The sequence below is a fragment of the Talpa europaea genome, assembly GCF_964194135.1.
Source record: "Talpa europaea genome assembly, chromosome: 1".
Lineage (NCBI taxonomy): Eukaryota > Metazoa > Chordata > Mammalia > Eulipotyphla > Talpidae > Talpa > Talpa europaea.
The window spans coordinates 25539306-25558552 of NC_140073.1; the positions used below are offsets into that span (position 1 = coordinate 25539306).

Here is a 19247-nt window from a genome sequence, read left to right on the forward strand (position 1 = left end):
CATTATTGTAAGTACTGATGTTATTGGGTTACTTAAGGTCTCTCCTAGGACTAGAGGTGCACTTTACAATGGGAGGCATCAGTTGTATTTAATGTAATATCTTTCACCAAGAAATTCTTCCTACTAAAAGGCATAGAACTTCCTCATGAAAGAAATGGAATAGAGAATACATTCTGCCAAAAGAACATGTCCTATGGCTACCCCACCCTTAAACTTAATTCCAGGAGCCAACACAGGCTGATGCAACCCAGAAAGCTCTGGTAAAGAGAGACAGCATCTGTGAGGCCATCTGAACCATCCATCCTCAAGCTAGTAAGGAAAAAGTGCCATGTAGCACTTTTCTTGGTTAAAGGTCTAAAACCAAAGCTCATGATACAATATAATAAATACAATCACTGTATTCTTTTTTTTTATTGAGATAACAATATAGTATACAACACCAACACATTCACACCTCTTTGGATATATGTTACCACACTACACCCACCACCAAAGTACCCATAGTCCACTGCACCCCTCCACATTTTGCACGTACTTCCATTACCTTCCCCTTCTAGTAGTTTATATAAATATTACAATTCAACTTCCAAGTTGAATTAAAAGTCCTACAACATTATGCTAGCAAATTCTTGACTCATGACTAGTCAAGGTATTTTCATGTGTAGGACAGAAAATAGGAGAGGAAGAAATCAAACAGGATTCAAACATCATTAACTAATAATTTTATCATCTTTAGAAGTTCCCATTAAGCTCTTTATGTAGATGTTACCTCTGGACTACTATAGAGAGACTTTTAGAGCTAGAATATGGAATGCTTTCTTTTATTTTTTTTTCAATGCAGACAACATACCTAGCAATAATTTTTTAATTAATTAATCAATGACATACCCTTATTTTACATTCTTGTTTGTTTTTTCACAATATTAACTTTATCTTATGGCAAGCTAAATAACATACATGCTAAAATTTTCATTAGAACTCAAGATTTCATGAGACAAGCTTAAAATAGTCAATGAATTATGTGGTAATGACAATTTTTATTTTAGAATACTGTTTTTTTCTTGTTAAAAACATACTTAAATAAAACTATTTCATTATCAGGTATATTTTCAGTAACATATACAATGTAGCTTTCAGAATAGAAAATTCCTTTTTTTTTTTTTTTACCCTACTCTGCTACTATGGTTCTAGTATATAGACTAAGGAATAATAGTGTATTTTCTACAGCCATAAGCATTCCAGTGTCAGTTTCTCTTCTAATACCGAATACTAAAATTAGAGTAATCAAGTTTAGAGATGGTTTTTTCATTGGAAAAGTCCGCACGGTCAATTCGAGAATTGGGGTTCCCCACTTTGCTCAGCCAGGACTTCATGGAATTGACTTTCTCTTCCGGGCCTTGGACTTGGCCTGTCACAGTGTCTTTGCTGGTGTTCATCACCCAGCCGACCACGCCTATCTTCTTTGCCTCGCCTTCTGTGTACATTCTGAAGCAAACACCCTGCACTCTCCCAAACACCTCGTAGTCCACGGATTTGAGGGGCCCAGCGGTAGACATGGCGGCAGCGAGCCCTCTGCCGAGGAGCCGTAGCGGGGTTCGGGGTGCGGCTACTGCGGCTGCCATGAGACTGGAATGCTTTCCTTTAAAAGATTTACTTTTGTTCCACATTTTCCATAATACACAGAAGTTACAGAGATACCTAAGATTTTTTTTCCTGCTTCCAAGGAGGGGCTTAAAATCTGATAGATAAGAGATAAGAAAATTGAAGAATTGTGTTACAATATGCTAATATCTGAATGAATTGCTCTTGAAGCAGAAGTCACATTATCTTGGTGTGTTGTACTGTAGTGAGTGTTTTGAAGAATGAATAGGAGTTTGCTAATTAAAGAAGCTAGGAGAGAGTTGGGGGAGAAGTTCTTGTGTGACTATCTGGTAGTTCTTGATGAATAATCACAGTCTTGGTAGCAACAGTTAACATTCTTGAGTTTTGTTTTTTTTTTTTCTCTCTCTCTCTCTTTAAAGATTTATTTATTTATTTATTTATACATGCACTGGGTACAGTCAGAAGTGTGGGAGGGTGAGAGAATTCACCAGAGCCAGAGCGGGGAACAGAGCAGGCAGACTGACCAAGCACACTGCTGAGGAGAGCAGTGGGCGCCAGGAGAGGTCTGCTGCCCATGTGGGATCCTCACCCAGCGGCCGGGGATCGAACCGGCACTGGAGAGGCTGCAGGCAGCTTCGCAACCCAGCGCTCAACCGCTGAGCCACCAGGGAGGTCCTCTTGAGTTTTTTTATATACATACATTGACTGAGAATGTATCCAGAAGAGTTTATTAAAGTATAGAGTCCCACTTTCTCAGGTCCTGTTGTCCTTTAAAATTATGTGATTAGCTAATGCTTAATAAAAGATAATAATTACCTTGCTATTTACTTGCTTCAAGGTCAATATTTTAATTTCTACTCAAAACCCTAGTCCTTTGTCAATAAGATAAATATTTTTAAGTATGGGTGGATTAGTCTATGGGAGAGTTTACTCTTTCTGAAATTATACCACACAGATGGGTAGACGGGTTGTTAGGAGTTATCAATGGACAAAACATCTTACCAACACCTCAATTATTTTATGTTGTCAGTATACAGGACTATATGCAATTCTGTAAATGTCTATACACTGTTCACTTTCCCACTTGCAGCCAGATTCTATTCCCAAATTACCTCCTCTCTGAAGATATCACCAACTCTCCAAAGAGCCTGCAATCCATCCCTTTCTTAATTCTGTTCCCTTTTTGGTCTTCTCTAATAATACCTAATTCACTATAATGTAGTTTTGTATTTATCTTTCTTCCCTACCACACTATCAGCTCCTTGAATATAGAAATCATGGGAATCACTCAACTTTGTATTTTCATAACCAACCACCATGTTTTGGACAATGGTGATGTGCAGTTTGGACACTGGAGAGAAATTCTTGAGCCAGAAAATTCTTGACTCACTATCAGGCAAGAGAAAATAGTTGTTTAAATAACAAATCTGGGACACAGGTAATCCTTTCTCCATCCATACTGGACATCACATTCTAATACTGAAATTTCAAATGTACTAAGCCATTATGTTTTAAACCTACTTATCAGCCAATTATGTACTCTGAACTCACAAATCTATACCTATTTCATTGTCTCCAAATTTAATGAATGTACCATGAGCCACGCAATTGCCCACACCAGTATATCAAACATGATATAAAGCAGGTAGTTACTATTTATTTCTCCAAATACTTTTTACTCTAAATTTGATAATCTGTTCCCCTTAAAAGAGCCTCGACTGGCCAACTGCCAGCCCAAGTGCTTTGGGAGAGTATGTGCGCATGGGTGGTTCAGTGGTAGAATTCTCGCCTGCCAAGTGCTTTGGGAGAGTAGTCTCTAGGGGAGGTGACAGGACACAGTCCAAGCAAAATCAGACTTTTTATTCCAATGGTCACAATGATTATTCTCAAGAAAGAGAGTGACATTGAATCAAAAGTGTGGGGGTCTCAGTTCCAAGGCTTGTTTGGCCCATTGAAAAGTGGAATTGTCTTTCATGGGACTGGGTGCTGGGATGATGCTAGTTCCTAGGAATAACACAATACACCGTAAAACGGAATCAACCCAGAGGAAACAGTGAGAGACTCTCTGGGGAAAGATAGTCCCCGAAGACAACATTTAAACTCTGAATGAAGTTACATCTGAAGATGGTTCAGTTTAAGCCAAATTGAGTTGGACATTCTGTTATTTGCCACAGAAATTTGCAGCACTAACATGGACTCCTCTCTTATCCATCCAGTCACAAAATCTAATCATTTGTATCTCTTCAATCTCTTGAATTTGTCCATTTTCCTCCACCCCTATACCCCAAAGCCCACCAAAAATTTTCAAACTTCCCAGTTCTAAACTATTAGCTTTGTTCTGTCTTTCCTTTCCCCATTAAAGGTTCCAGCCTAAATCTTTGGCCAGCTTCTGTTTCTACTTCCTGGCCACCTGATGTTTTTTCAAGGTGACCCTGCACCCCAGCCATGCCTCCTGTCTCTAGGACCTATGAGTACAATAAATTTTGTTTTCCCAAGCTCCTCCTCGGTGACCACTCTTGGCTGACCAGCTCATAAAAAAAATATGAGACACAAGTTCTCTACTTCTGTAACTTTAGAGCAACTGTTTTCTTATCTCTGCTCTTCTCTCCAGTCAAGCTGAACTACAGGCTATCCCATTAAAAGCTACCCAAAGGACACAGAATCATTAATTCAAAAGGGCACCTGCACCCCTATGTTTATAGCAGCACTATTTACAATAGCTAAGCTTTGGAAATGACCCAAATGCCCAAAAATAGATGACTGGATCAAGAAGATGTGGTACATATACACCATGGAATATTACCCAGCAATCAAGAAAGATAAACACATGCAGTTTGCAGCAACATGGATGGCACTGGAAGGGATGATGCTCAGCGAAATAAGCCAGAAAGAAAAAGAAAAGTGCCAGATGGTCTCACTCATAGCAAGAAATCTAGAAAACCAGGTATCTAGAAAATGAAAAATCTAGAAAATAAGGGATCAGGAAAAAGACTAATTATAATAAAGTAAAAATCAAAATCAACAAGCAACTATAAACCAGAGACACACTAAGGGGGGGAGGGGACGAGGGATTAGGGTCAAAATAAGGGGGGGGGGAATTGTATGGCGAATACAACCAAGATGAAAATGCATACATTGTGCAAAAATGAAAACGATGTAAAAAATAAAAAGAAAGCACTATGGGGAGGGCCTTCCTCATGGCGCAAGGAGTTAAGCACAGCACTATGAAGGTATCCACAGCCTCTGCAGCATGAGTTTGATCCCCACTCAGCCAGGGAGCTACCCCACATGGTGCAGCAGACCTCTCCTGTCTCACCCACTGCTCCCCTCAGCAGTTTATTTCAGTCAGTCTGCCTGTTCTATTCCCCACTCTGTCTCTGGTGAATCCTCTCTCCCCTCGCACCTCTGGCCTGTACCCAGTTCTTATATGCATAAATAAATAAATCTTTTTTTAAAAAAGCACTATGGCCACTCTGATTTTTTTCCATGTGGTTACCTCATTGCGGAAGGATTTCCCTATTGCTTTATTTTTTCCTATCTAATACTACCTAGAATCTTCTATTTCAGCTTTAAATTCTGCTTGAACATTAGTGTATCTGGGAGACTTTCCTGTTGTACTTCCTCCATCTGGTTGAAGTACCATTCCTGGAAGTACGTAATAATTTTGTACATCTCTCAAAGAATTTATCACAGAATTATAATTGCCTGGATTAATTTTTCAATTTCTGGTGTATACAGGAAGTTTTGAGAAGGCAAGGATTGTGTCTTATTCAATGTCATATCCCCAGCATCTGACACCGGCTTGCATAAAATCAGTCTCTAAAAAGTATCTGCTGATTGCAGGAAAAGTGGTATAGTAATTTGCATTAAGAAAAACATTCCATATGAAAGTTGATAAATATTTTCTCTTAAAGATGGAAGTCAACCTTAGCTGCTACCTCCCCCAGAGCTGAGAGCAGGTCTCATTGCAGCAGAGGGAAAAAATAAGCAGGAACAGATGATGCGGCATATGCAGCTCCTTGCTCTTTTCCTGCAGCAAGATTCACTTTCACTTTCAGGTAGGCCCCGGCTGTTGTGCATTCTACTCCATGGCTTCCTCTGGAAGCCCCGAGGAAAGACAACTTGGCACCAAGTTAACGAACTGCATTCTAATTAAGCAGGGAGATATTTTCCCACATCATCAGTTGAGCCACACTACCAAGAGCCTGAATTTTGGGGGTTACTTGGAGGAAGAAGGAAGGCTAATAGACTAGCCCTACTCAGTGGTTCACTGCAGCTTTCAGGAAAGACAGAGAAGCAGATTTACCCTGACCACACACTACAAGGAGGGCAGTGGGGAAAGTGGAGTTAATCTTATCCCAGATCTGAGCAATATAAGCCTTCCCATGCAAATCTATTCAAAGGGTCCCCTTTCTGAGGACCTACCCTAAATCCATCATGTCCATTAGACCTTCCAAGTCTCTGACACTTCTATTAGCACTTACTGACCATGCACCCTTTATGGGGCCAAGTCCTGATCAAGTGTCCATAAGCAGCTCTGGCAGAGTTGCCATGAGCACCTGCATTTTATTCAATCTACAGAAGTAGGTCCTGTCCTACCTCTTCAAATGAACTGAAAGGTCAGGAACCACATTATGTATTTTGTATGTGTCCTTTATATAATCACAACACCAAGAACAGTGCAAAGTTTATGATCGAGATATCAAGACTCACTAAATAGATGAATAATTTTTCAACAGATGAAAATCAAGTCTGATTTATTCATTTATAGAAAGGCTTACACTATGGAGGATTGCTACAGAAGTCAGCTTCTCCTGACCTGAAAACAACAGAGTATCAGTAGCAGATCTTTGCTTTACTCTCAACCAAATGACACTGTATAGACTGGATCAGGTGCTGGAAAATATGAGCTTCTCCATGGATCCTTTATCATGTGCTACCTCCATTCTTTTATGTCAATAGTTCATTCATAATCTGCAATGCTATCCCCAGAGTTACTGGGGTGAGGGCTAAGTATTGCTACTACTAGCCCCTATTTGGTTTAAATGGGATCAAATTAAAAGAATTTGGCCTCTGTTCAGTTTACAAGAGAAAACGGACCCACTCTCCTAAACCATGGGGCCCTTGATTAATATTAAAGATACCTACCACATTCAAGGGAAGATGCTAAGAACCCTTAGGGCTTCAATCTGATCAAGATATAAGTCACCACCCTCAGAAAGGTTATAGTCTAGAGCTTGTGCTTAGCAAAGGGTTTGTTGGCCAGACAATAATAATTCAGAAAAGGGAGCAAACATATCAAAGGAAAAGGACTTTGGTCAAGCCCCAGTAAATATTTGGGATTTAATTAGTGAAAAATTGGATATAAAGTTATTCCAGGCCAAGGAAATGCCAAGGTATAAATGCAGGGATGAGATGTGCCAAACTTGTCAAGAAATAATATGAAAATCAATCCTTTACAATACAGATATAGAAAAATTTGCCATCGTGATCTCTAAGAAAAGTTGAAATCCATTATTACAGTTGTTTTAGGGAGTTGTTGGAAATGGGCATTCTGTCTCCCAGGTTTTGCAATATGAAGAGACACTGCATTAAGGACCAAGTGGTATAACAATGCTTGTTGGACTGTAATATGCGTATGAGTGATCTGAGGATCACATCAGCATGAAAATTCTGATTTTGTAGAAGCCTCATTTCAGATTAGACATTACTCCAGTTTGGCAAAGAATGGTGAGGGCTTCAAACTCACTGGAAGCAAAGCAAAAAAAAAAAAAAGAAAAGAAAAGAAAAGAAAAGAAAAAATTTGAACTGTTCCAGAAAAGAGGCATTTGTCTGGGTGGTCTCCTTGCCTGCAGTGTTAGTCCCAGTTAGCGGATGATGGAGATCAAATGAAATCAGGAAGCACGCATGTTAAGGAGGGATGGGGCAAAAGTAAAGGTCACTATGAGTCTGGTAGAAGAAAAAGTGGAGGTCTTCTGAGAGTCAAAGTATAAAATCAACAGAACTTGAATCAAAGTAAAAACATGAGAAGTCATGTTAAAGGTTCAGAAGAGTTCTTTCAGGCCTGTAAGACTTGACACCAACCCAGATGAAATTACTCGCACATTGAAGGGGGGAAACTGTGCCTGAGAACAGATAAGCTCTCAGCAACAGAAGCTGAGGGGGAAAGGCGTGGGGGTTAACACTGGTGCTGCCCATCTTTGCCCAAGTAAGACAAGTGGGTCTACGAGACAAGAGGCTCAGCTCCTCTCTTTCTAGGGATTTCTTTCTCCCTCTCTCTTCCTCTCTTCTCATTTTCTCTTTCCTATTCTCCCATATACTCTCTCATTACCTCTCTCTTATCTTCCCTCTCTCTTTTCCACAAATATGCATGAACTATCAGTTGGGAATCAGGCCCAATGTGGTAGGGGGTAGGAATACAATGCTTAAAAAATTTGTCTGTTCATCAGGAAGTTTAGATGTCTAGAACTGAAGACAGTCATTAATAAAATAATAGCACATATAAATATATAACTGCTATTAGTAATAACATGATAAATACTACAAAGCAATAGAAAAAGCATATTCTGACCCAGGAACTTTGCACTTTCTGTTCCTCCTATTTGGAGCCACTTTTCCCAGATATCCTTAAAGCCCTCTACTCACTCCTTTCTCTGTTCAAACAGCATTTTATCAGTGACACCTTCCCTGATAACCTTGTATATAAAACAACAACTTGCTCCTCACCCACCTCCTGTAGGCCATTTTATGTCTTCCCCATCACATTTACCATCTTCAGATATTGCATCTATATTTAAATATGTGTGTACATATGTGTGCTGTGTGTGTATAATGTTATATTTTCTTTTGGTTTTGCTCTCCATCGAAGTCTAGAATGTACACTCCATAAGGACACAGGTCTTGGTTTGTTCACTGCCCCACTAAATCCCTAGTCCTATAGAAGACAAGAATACATGTCTATTAAAAATGAATAAAAACTATGAATGATATACGAGCATATATTATACATTTTTACAGAACAGTGGAAGTTAACTAGACTAAGGCAGCAAAAAGCTACTGCAGGAATAGGGGACTGGGTAAGAGAGCCTCATAGAAGAAAAACAAGTCAAAAGGCTGAGTGAGCATAAAGCAAAATCATGTTGGACTTTATGGAACAAGTTACTTTCCCCCCATTTAATCCAAGAGCAGTTTGAAACCACTGAGGGTTTTAAGCTGAGCGATGATATGTCCTGATTTGCATTTTTAAAATGTCATCCAGGATACCCATTGGATAGTGCTACCAGTGAGATGCCAGAGAACACTTGCGCAAACTCCCTGTAGGGTAAGGAAAAATGTCAGGCTTTTCTGCCCTCCTGCCATCAGGATAGATGATGGATCCTTGCGGTCCTGAATGCATGCCTGATGGCGGGCACCTGGAGTAGGGTGTGGGCATAGGTAGATGGGATTCACCTGGGTTGAGACTGTGCTTTTAAGGGCGGCGTCACGGGGATGTTAGCAGCAGCTGATGAAGAAGCCAAGAATGAGCAGAAGCCGAGAGAGAAGCAGAAGCCGAGAGAAGGCCGGAGAGCCCAGAGAGTGAAGACCTGCCGGGGGCTGGGAGGCCTGCCAGCCTCCCGGCCCCCCAGCACCCCTGCCTGCCATACGCCTGGTGAACTCCAATAAAAACCTGCAAAACCACTGAGGACTCTGACTCCTCCTTTACCCGGTCTGCATGGGATCAGAAAACCTGCACTATGTCCTTCCTGCCCCTACATTCCCCTTTAATGGATTCCATGCACACCAAACTCTTTCTGATAAGGATTTGACTATCTAGAATTTGAGAGAGACCATGACATGCATTTTCTAATGTACATGAGAGCTGCATGAATCAGTATAAAGTGATGAATGCACTGTCTGTGTTTTCCATCTGAGAGATGGATACAGCCTCCCTGAGCTGACAACCCGGTTTCTAAGGCAACAAAGTTGGGGATCTGACCCCTGGACCTTAGCCACTTGACCAATTTTACGCTCACCCATTGTGTCCCACCAGCAGATCTGTCCTGATAAGTCCCTACACTCCAACCCTGTGCTCTCAAATCTTTGGACTGCTTGGCAGAAAATCATATAATTCTGAACCAGGCCTTTGAGGGCTTACATAAAGCTTTGGGCCACTGTAACACTCAGTGTCCTGGAGGCAGACCTCAAAAGATGAAGTCATGTTGAAGGAAATGTGATGTTTCTGCAATTCTGGATTTTCTTGGGGGAATCCCCAATGAACACTTTTAAAGAGCATTCTGGTGGGTGATAACAAAGGTAATCAGTGAGGCGTTTGTGTGAAAACAGATTAAATTGATCACCTTGAGGCTCAGCTGAGCTTATTCGAAATTTGTTTGCTGAAAATGTGAAACAAAGACAATGAACTAACCACACACGCAAAAACACCACAGGAAAGGAATCTGCCAAACAGCAAAGTACTAATGACAATTTCCAAAAAGTAAATAATTTATTCTCTGAATTCAGCTCCAGTTCACCAGGTTTTTCTTGCCTGGACACCTACAGAGGACAGTCGCTGCACAACTCTAAATCTTCTAACACTCTTTCAAATGTGACTGAACTGAAGCTCTCCAGGACAACCGTGTGGTCTGCTCCACCTAAGTTCTTGGCCCATACTGCCCACAACACCCATATCTGTGGGTTCTGCCTTGTAGTTTCTAATGAAAAAAGTCATTTCCTCTCATTTTAACAGCCATTTCCTGGCTGTTAAAAGACATAGTGCTACTCCCAGCTTTGCTACAGACTGGCTAGGGCACCTTGAAAAAAGAGCTGAGCTGTAGTACAAGATATTCATTTGTTTATTCACCCCGAAGCCTTTGATTCCTTACACAATGTCGGGCCCCATGCTATGTTCTTAGGAAATAGAGATGAATAAGAGAAATCCTTCCCCTCAAGTTGCTCCAAGTTCCTTTGGGGAGAAAGGCAAAGAAAGCAAGTGTAACAAGAGCAGCATAATAAACTCTATACCAGAAATATGTACTGGGTATTAAGTGGGCTTAAAGACCAATGCAGCGCTGCCCGAGGGAGGCTGGGAATGCATCCAAGAGGAAGTGGCAGCTGAACTGAGATTTGAAAGAATTGAAGTTCATGAGGGCAGGAGGGTGGGCCTTAGGGAGTGGAGGATATTCTACACCAAGGCACAGCTTGGGCATGGTGTGTAGGTAAAAAAACAAGCATGTTGTTGAGGGATGCTGCAAAAGTTCTGGAAAACCAGGGTGTGGTGTGTTGTACCTGGTGATGAATAAGGTGCAGAAGGTGAAGGATTGAACCTTTCACTGACAGGCGTCTGACCCTGTCTCATTAGCACTTACTGTGTCTGTGCACACTGACTGCTATTCCTACCAACACTGTGACTCTGCCTGGGGGCCTTTTCTGCTTTTAGGAGCATGTGCTGCTCATGTGCAACGCGGACTTAAGTACTGAGGCATTAAAGCCACCAGGCATAGCACATACCACAGTGACACATTATGGTAACTGGCTGATAAATGCCAACAAACTCAGCTTCTGAGGGTTTCTCCACAGTGCCCTGTGGTCTCCAGTGTGCTCATAAGACATATATTAACATCCATCCCTTCCCTGCTTCATGCTACCACTTGCCTATAAATATCGCTTTCTGGGACCACTTCCCTAATAAATATATTACTTGCACTGAAATCTTTGCTTACTTTCGGTTTCCCCCAAAGACTTCAGTGTGTCATTTATCTGGTGATACCCACAGCATTACAGCTTCCCAGTTACTGAATATTCACCTCCGGAGTGTTGGGATAGAATACAAGTGAAAGGGTACACAATAGTGCCAGAATTTTAAAGATATGAAGGCAATATTAATTATAAAGATGGTGATATTGGTTGGCTAGTTTTATTAGAAACAGAACTTTAATGAAAGGATGACAGATCACTCAGCTATCAGCCCAGGGGTACACGTGAAAGGTGGAAGGTCCTCAATGCTGCATTTAAAGGGATGTAATTTCTTGCAGCTGGAAGGCAGGTTATGCTGAGGATCAGGCCCCAGACTTGATTGTAAGAATGACAATGTTATAAAGAAGGCTGAATTTATAGCTCCTGCGTGACTCCTATGTGAAGGTCAGGGCCCCAGAGGGAAGAAGTGAATGGAGTTATTTTGGTGGATATATTTGGGGGCAGTCAAATCTCAGAGTCCCATCAGCCCTGGGGCAAGCAAAGGAAGCTGCTTCCCCACAGAGAAGAGCATCTTCCATCACCTGGAAACATCGCCAAGTCCCCATTTGAGGTGGGCTCATCACAAAATGATACTTACCCTCCTCAGGATCTGTCTTTGTATCCTCTCAATGTATTTGCCCAATTAGAGGATTTATTTTTGGATTACTTTTTAGCTTATTTGTGTTTCTTACTCTGTACAGTTAAAAAAAATCTTTTTTTTTTTTTTAGTATTTTGTACGAATTCACTGGGTTTTAAAATAGATTGTCTTCTAAAGTTTTACAATCCTGTGTTTTATTACACAATGAAGGTGGAAAAAGGGCAAAGATAAGCACAGAATTAATGGGTTTATTTGTCAAATAACTAATGCAATTATGTCAAGATACATAGAACATTTTGCATTACAGAAAATTCACTGGATAGCACTGGCCTATGGTTTCTAGGATATATATAATCAAGTCTCAGTATGGTCAAGCAGATACTTATTGAAATGAGAAGCAAGACAAAAATTGCAAATGGTAGTCACTTGAGATTTAAGGCAATTACTAATTGACCATAAATATTCCAGAGGTAGGTAGATAGGCAGCTAACAAGGATACTCTTTGAGTTTTTTTAACGAAAATATAAAAATAAAAATATAACTCTCAAAGCTCAAATAATAATTTTCCAATATAACCAATAAAAAATGGACAATATATTCGGACAGATGTTTTGCCAAAGAAGATATATGGATGGCAAAGAAGTACCCAAAAATATGATCATCCTTGGTCATTAAGAAATGTATATTGACCAAAGGACACAGAAACATTAATTCCAAAGAGCATCTGCACCCCTATGTTTATAGCAGCACTATTTGCAATAGCTAAGCTTTGGAAACAACCCAAATGCCCAAAAATAGATGACTGGATCAAGAAGATGTGGTACATATATACCATGGAATATTACTCAGCATTCAAAAAAGATAAACACATGCAATTTGCAGCAACATGGATGGCACTGGAAGGGATCATGCTCAGCGAAATAAGCCAGAAAGAAAAAAAAAAAATACCGGATGGTCTCACTCAGAGCAGGAATCTAGAAAACCTAAATAAGGACCAGGAAAAAGAATAACTATAAGAAAGAAAAAACCAAAATCAACAAACAACTATGAACCAGAGACACACTATTGGGTGGGGGGGCGGGGAAAGGAGGGATGGGGGTCAAAATAAGGGAGTTGCAATTGTATGGGAAATATAAAAATAAAAAAAATTGGAACAACAACAAAAAAAGAAATGTATATTGAAACCCTAAGAATATACTACTGCAGACTTATCCAAATAGCTAAAATTAAAAAGACAGATCATAACACATGTTGGAAAAGATGTGAGAGAACTTGGACTTTCATGAAGAGTTGGTTCTTTCTTTAAAAATGAAATACATATCATGCCATGTAATCATATTCCCAGGAAGAAAGAAAGCATATATCCATGCAAAGACTGATATATTCATTTTTTTTATTTTATATATTTTTACACCATTTTTTTTCATTTTTGTACAATGTATGCATTTTCATCTTGGTTATATTCCCATGCAATTCCCACCCCCCCTTGTTTTGATCCTACGCTCCCCCGCCCCCCACAGTGTATCTCTGGTTTATGGTTGCTGGTTGATTTTGATCTTTACTTTATTATTAGTTTTTTTCCTGATCCCTTATTTGGGTCTTCTACATTCCTTCTATATGTGAGACCATCCATATGATGCAGCAATTGCACTCCTCGGTATCTACTCAAAGGACACACACACATTAATTCAAAAGCACAACTGCACCCCTATGTTTACTGGTGAATTCATTTTTAAAGCAACTTCATTTGTGAGAAACAAAACTGGAAACAGCTTAAATTGTCCAAAAACATGTGAATGGACATATATTTTAAAATGTGGCATATCTTTATACTGGAATATTATTCAGCAATTATAAGGTATGAACTATAGATGTACATTTCAACATAGATGAATTTTAAAACAAGCACATTGAGTAAATGAAATGAAGCTATGTCTTTCCCCAAAGAGTTGTCTTGCTTTTTCTTGCTACAAAATATTAAATTACCCATATGTTCTTCAGTTGTGTGGCAAGCCCACTATGTGTCTATTTCCCTCCACATCATTCCCATGGGAACTGAGTAGCATAGTGGCTGGGACAGAGGCTGTACCTGGACTTAAGAGCATGGTGTCCACTCACCATGGCTGATGTAATTCTCTCCCCTACAGAATATTTCACTGCTGGCATCAGATACCTACACTGAACACCTTCCCACAAGATCAACAAACCATTTGTTGGTAAGCAAATTATATCACACTGCATTTTAGAAAGGGCAGTGATCTAATTCTAACTGAAATTGAAACACACTCTGGATACGGATTTTCCTTCCCTACCTAAAGTGGCTTGGCAAGCATCATAATTGTATAGCCCACGGAATGTCTATTTTACTGACCTATGATCTTATATCATCTCAGACTCAGTTTAAGACAAACAAAATCTGAAAATATATCACATGACAGTGAAATCAGCTTTTACTACATTTATTGCTTTACCCAGAAACTGCTATCCTCATACAATATTGGACTAGCCTCTAAAGATGTGGCTAATGTTCAAACTTGGGGGATACCCTCTCCAAAATTGGGATGTTATTTTTCAAAATGCAGCATATATTTTGTACCAATGGTGACTATACTGCATTTTTATCTGCTACAATACAATAATTTGGGAACTCAAGGGTGGGAACAAGGGTCTGGGAATAATTACTTCCAATGCTTCTCATTCAATAATTCTAGATTCTGCTGGGTGGAGAAGTTCTTCTATCAGCAAACACAGTAAGACCCTTCTGCCTCTGTTGGCAGTTTCTATACTGTCAAGAGTAATTAACTCTAGTTATTATGAGAAGATAAGATTGAGCTACATATTTGGGATAGTAAGGAGAATATATAAAACTCAGAACATTCACTGTGGTGTCTTGTTATTTTCAGACTGTTGGTAAACACTGAACCATTAATTTCAGCAACCACAGACAGACAAGGACTCAGTAATAAGGAACTTAAACCTTGCAGGGATGATGATCTGGGACACCCTATAAAGCAATCAACCTGAACAAGCAGAATTGCTGATTGAGGATAAGGAGTGTCTGAATGAATGGTAGAGGAAGGATATGGTAATTGTCAGTAGTAGCTTCAGAACCACCCACAATAGTGGGAACTAGAGCTTATGCCGCTTTATTTTCTTTTTATCTTGTTAAGAAATTGTTATCCACCACACTGAAGACTAGTTATGAGAACTGAACACATTAGTAGAGGGCATTTGGCAATTAGGGGCGGGGAAAAGGTGGTCTATAGCAAATGTTATTCACCTCCTATACATATACCTATGACATACATTTTTCATAGGCATGCAGTAGCTTTTTACTGAAAAATCTTATGATTTTACCTGAGAGTTTTTTTCTGTATATAGTAACATGCCCAACAACACATAAGTTAGAGTTGCTTGAGAATAAACTCCCAGGCACAGACATACCATTGACAAAATGGACAGCAAAATATCTTAGTTTTCTGACTGCTACCAATGTATCAGATCTGAAGCAACTCCAACTGGTCTCCCAGAGGTCCTCTGCGGGACTGGGGGTCAATTGCCAATAGGGGTAACTTTTTATTAGTTAGTTATTTTATTGTCTTCCTTTCCCTCCTATCTTTCTTCCCACTTGATAAGGAAAACAAAAGATGGTACAAAGGATGTAGAACTATATTCCCTTCTATTCTAAAATTCTACGGCTTGAAGATGAAATCCAGGACTCCACCCTTTCAGAACATTTCCCTTCGTGAGCTCCATATCAAATTCAGTAGACCTTAGTTGTCCTGTTTTCTCAATACTGCCAATGTGGATTACTTTAATACAGACTTATTTTGCTTTCCTGTTGTTTTAGAAATGCTTGTCTGGTCTCCCCAACTAGACACCTCTCAAACCATATCATCTTAAGTAGTGAGTTTCCAAGTATTTTATCCTCAAGGCAGTAATAATAACTTCACCCAAGTACTCACAACAATCCCATGAAGTAGGCTCTATTATTATTGTCCTATCTGTAGAAGCATGAGCTAAGACTCAGGGATATTAAGCCATTTCCCCAAGGGCACTCAGCCAGTAAGTGGACGTGGTCAGGCTTTGAACTCAGGCGTGCTGTCTTCTTAACGATTATCCCCTACTACCTCTTGAGGACTATTTTTAATCTTTTTTTTTCTGTCACAAGAAAACTTACTTTGATACATTTGTCTGTGTAAACTAATTAGCTACAAACTACTCAATTTTATTAGGTAATTTATTAATTTGATTTTTTTGATTAACCAAAGATATATAGAATTCCCAACCATACAGTTGAGAGTGCAATAACTAAATTTTAAAGTATATGAAAGTAATTTGTTGAATAATAAATAAGTTTATCTTATATAATGTAGGGCATAATGAAACACACTTGATGTTTAAGTTTCTATGTTGTCAGCAGTAATTAACTTATTGCGAGGAGATAAGATTGTTTTATATAATTGGGGTTATAAAGGCAGTGTGGAGTTAGTTTTAGGTTAGGCCAAAATCAAATAGCAAAAACACATTTAAGGATCCCCATTATCTCCTGTGGACTCTAAATCCAAGGATTCAAAATGGTAAAATAATTCTTCATTGGCTATATTTTTCTGTGTGGGTGGGGGAGGGATTCTCATGATATTTTGTGTTTTTAATCCCTTATTCTATTAGAGAGTCTTAGGTTTTTTTGCAAAGGACAAAGGAGATTCCTCAGGAATATTTGGGCCTCAGTGATAAAGAAAAGGGAGCACTAAATCTCACTTGGACTACTCCTTATATAACTGATTTCTCGGATTTCCTGCTTGCCCCAGTGTACCACAAGCATAATGATCACACAAAAATATAAATCAGGGCCTCCCTGGTGGCACAAGGGGTTAAGACACAACCTATGAAGCTGTCTGCAGCTTCTGCAGCACAAGGTCGATCCCTGGCCGGCCACATATGGCGCAGTAGACCTCTCCTGACTTGCCCGCTGTTCCCCTCAGCAGTGTATTTCAGTCAGTCTGCCTGTTCTGTTCCCTAGTCAGTCTCTGGTGAATCTTCTCACCCCCCACACCTCTGGCCTGTACCCCAGCTCTTGTGTGCTTAAATAAATAATTTTTAAATATATATATATATATATATATATATATAAATCAGGCATTATGTCTTTGTAACATAAAACCTCCATGGAGTTGGCCATTATGCATAAAATTAAACCTAAATTCTTTGTCATGGGATATGATATGTTTTCCAGACATAATAATAGGTGATTTTCCCCCCTTGGAAAGCTGAACAATTCCCCAGAAAATCCATGACAGTGTGTCTTCAATCAAGAGTATTCCTTCACCATTCAGTCACTTGACAATAGGCCACCAATACATTCCTTAGACATAGAACTTGATTGGTCTCCTAGTGCCTCACCTTAGAACATGAACTAATGGTTAGGATTAGCAGGCATTTTAGGTAAGCATCCAACATGTAAGCAAAAATTCAAACAGGCAAACAAATAGGAAAAAATGAACCTATTTTAATATCCCCACAATTAAGAAAAAATATTGATGATTTTGCCTCCAGTAAACAAGAGGATGCCATGATAAAAGGAACAATGCACTCAAGGCGATTAAGAATAGTCAACACAGGGCCTCCCCGGTGGTGCAGCAGTTGAGCGCTGGCAGCGCCGGTTCGATCCCCAGCTGCTCCCCGGCCACCGGAGGAGGGTCCCACCTGGCGCGCAGACCTCTCCTGCCGCCCGCTGCTCCCCTCAGCAGTGTACTTCGGTCCTTCTGCCTGCTCTGCTCCCCACTCTGGCTCTGGTGAATTCTCTCACCTTCCCGTGCTTCTGACTGTACCCAGTGCATGTATAAACAAAACAAACAAACAAATAAATAAATAAATAAACATGCCTCTATTTAAAAAAAAAAAAAAAGAATAGTCAACACAAAACATTCAATAGGAGGTGTAGAAGGAAGAATCAAGGAAATCTCAACAAAGTTCAAAAAGGAACAAAGACAAATTAGGAAAGAAGAAAGAAAAACAAACAAGAAAAGTAGAAAGTCAATACAGAAGGTTCAATATCTCACTAATGTGGACAACAGGGAGATCTGAGAAACAGAGAAATGATGAATCCGTGGACAGATAGAAATTTTTTCAGAGCTGAAAAACACAAAACACCTAAAAGAGAAGAGGGAAGCATATGAGAGTTAAATCTTTGCTCAGTTTCAGACAGTCAGTTAATTGTTACTGTCTAAAATTAACAAGCCAAGAAGCAGCAGTATAAGCATGTTATTTAGAAATTTGGAGGTAAATACCAAAAGAAATGCATATGAGAATTGAGATGAATTCCTCTGAAAAGTAGGTGTGAAGGTTATCTGGAAGGGTATGTATGTGTATGTGTGTGTGTCCATGTAATATACATGCATATTTTAAGACAGCCTAGAGAGTATAAACACACACATACACACACACATGCACACATGAGTATATTTGATATCTTAACATATGCATATGTATTACTTTAGTCTAAAAATAAAGATAAGATATAGTAGATAAACTATCTTTAATGGCATTTTTCCAAGCATAATTTCTCTCCCCTTGGCCTATTGACCTTTCTGTGGAATCTTTTGGGAGCATTTACATCATAATATTCCTTTGGATGTGATAAATATAACCTGAGTATATTCCTGATGTGACTATTATGGAAGTGACCTAAGAGCCATGCTTTGGGAACTGGTCTGTTCCAAAGAATTCCCTGCAACTACAAGCATTGCAGCCTAACCAGATGTACTGGTTGAGTATTCATGTCCCTGGGTACCATCATTTCTTCTGTCTATCCCTTGTAAATATGACTGACATTATCCAACACAGCAGCTTTCTCAGTATTAGCAGCTTAGAATGTACCCAAGAGGTACTTATGAAAAAAGATAAAAAAAAAGGGGGGGGGAATAAGGAACAGGACAGAAAACAGGAATATGAGGGAAACCACCAACATTTTATGTCTGAGATGCTGTGAAATCAATAATAATCCACTAGATAGAGTTTGAGTCTATATATAGAAAATAGTCTGATTGTTTTGACTTTAATAATAGACCCTCCATCTGTAGTTATTATCTAAGTGGTGTCCAGTGTCAGATGCAGGAAAAAAAAAAAAAAACAAGCAATGACAAATACCCTTAAGTACTTTAAATTTTTCTGGAACACAAAGTTGACAAACATGAAACAAATAACAAACAATTGTGTCATCACCATACAATGCCATACAGGCAACAAGTGCAAAAGGAACTGGATGTTAAACAGGTTAGAAATTAATGGAGAAAAACCATCAAGAAAGGGGCTTGATGATAATAAAAATATCTA

The 19247-nt window shown here is 39.4% G+C and overlaps 1 protein-coding gene across 1 annotated transcript; it reads right to left on the bottom strand.

Annotated features, from left to right (window-relative positions):
• Positions 1–1028: 1028 nt before the first annotated feature.
• On the bottom strand, positions 1029–1556 carry LOC311175199 (acylphosphatase-2-like; the record flags this gene model as incomplete). The annotated part of the gene is made up of 1 exon (XM_084240112.1): positions 1029–1556. The coding sequence occupies one exon, from the start codon at positions 1554–1556 to the stop codon at positions 1257–1259; it is 300 nt and encodes a 99-aa protein (XP_084096238.1). The 3' UTR covers positions 1029–1256.
• Positions 1557–19247: the final 17691 nt, after the last annotated feature.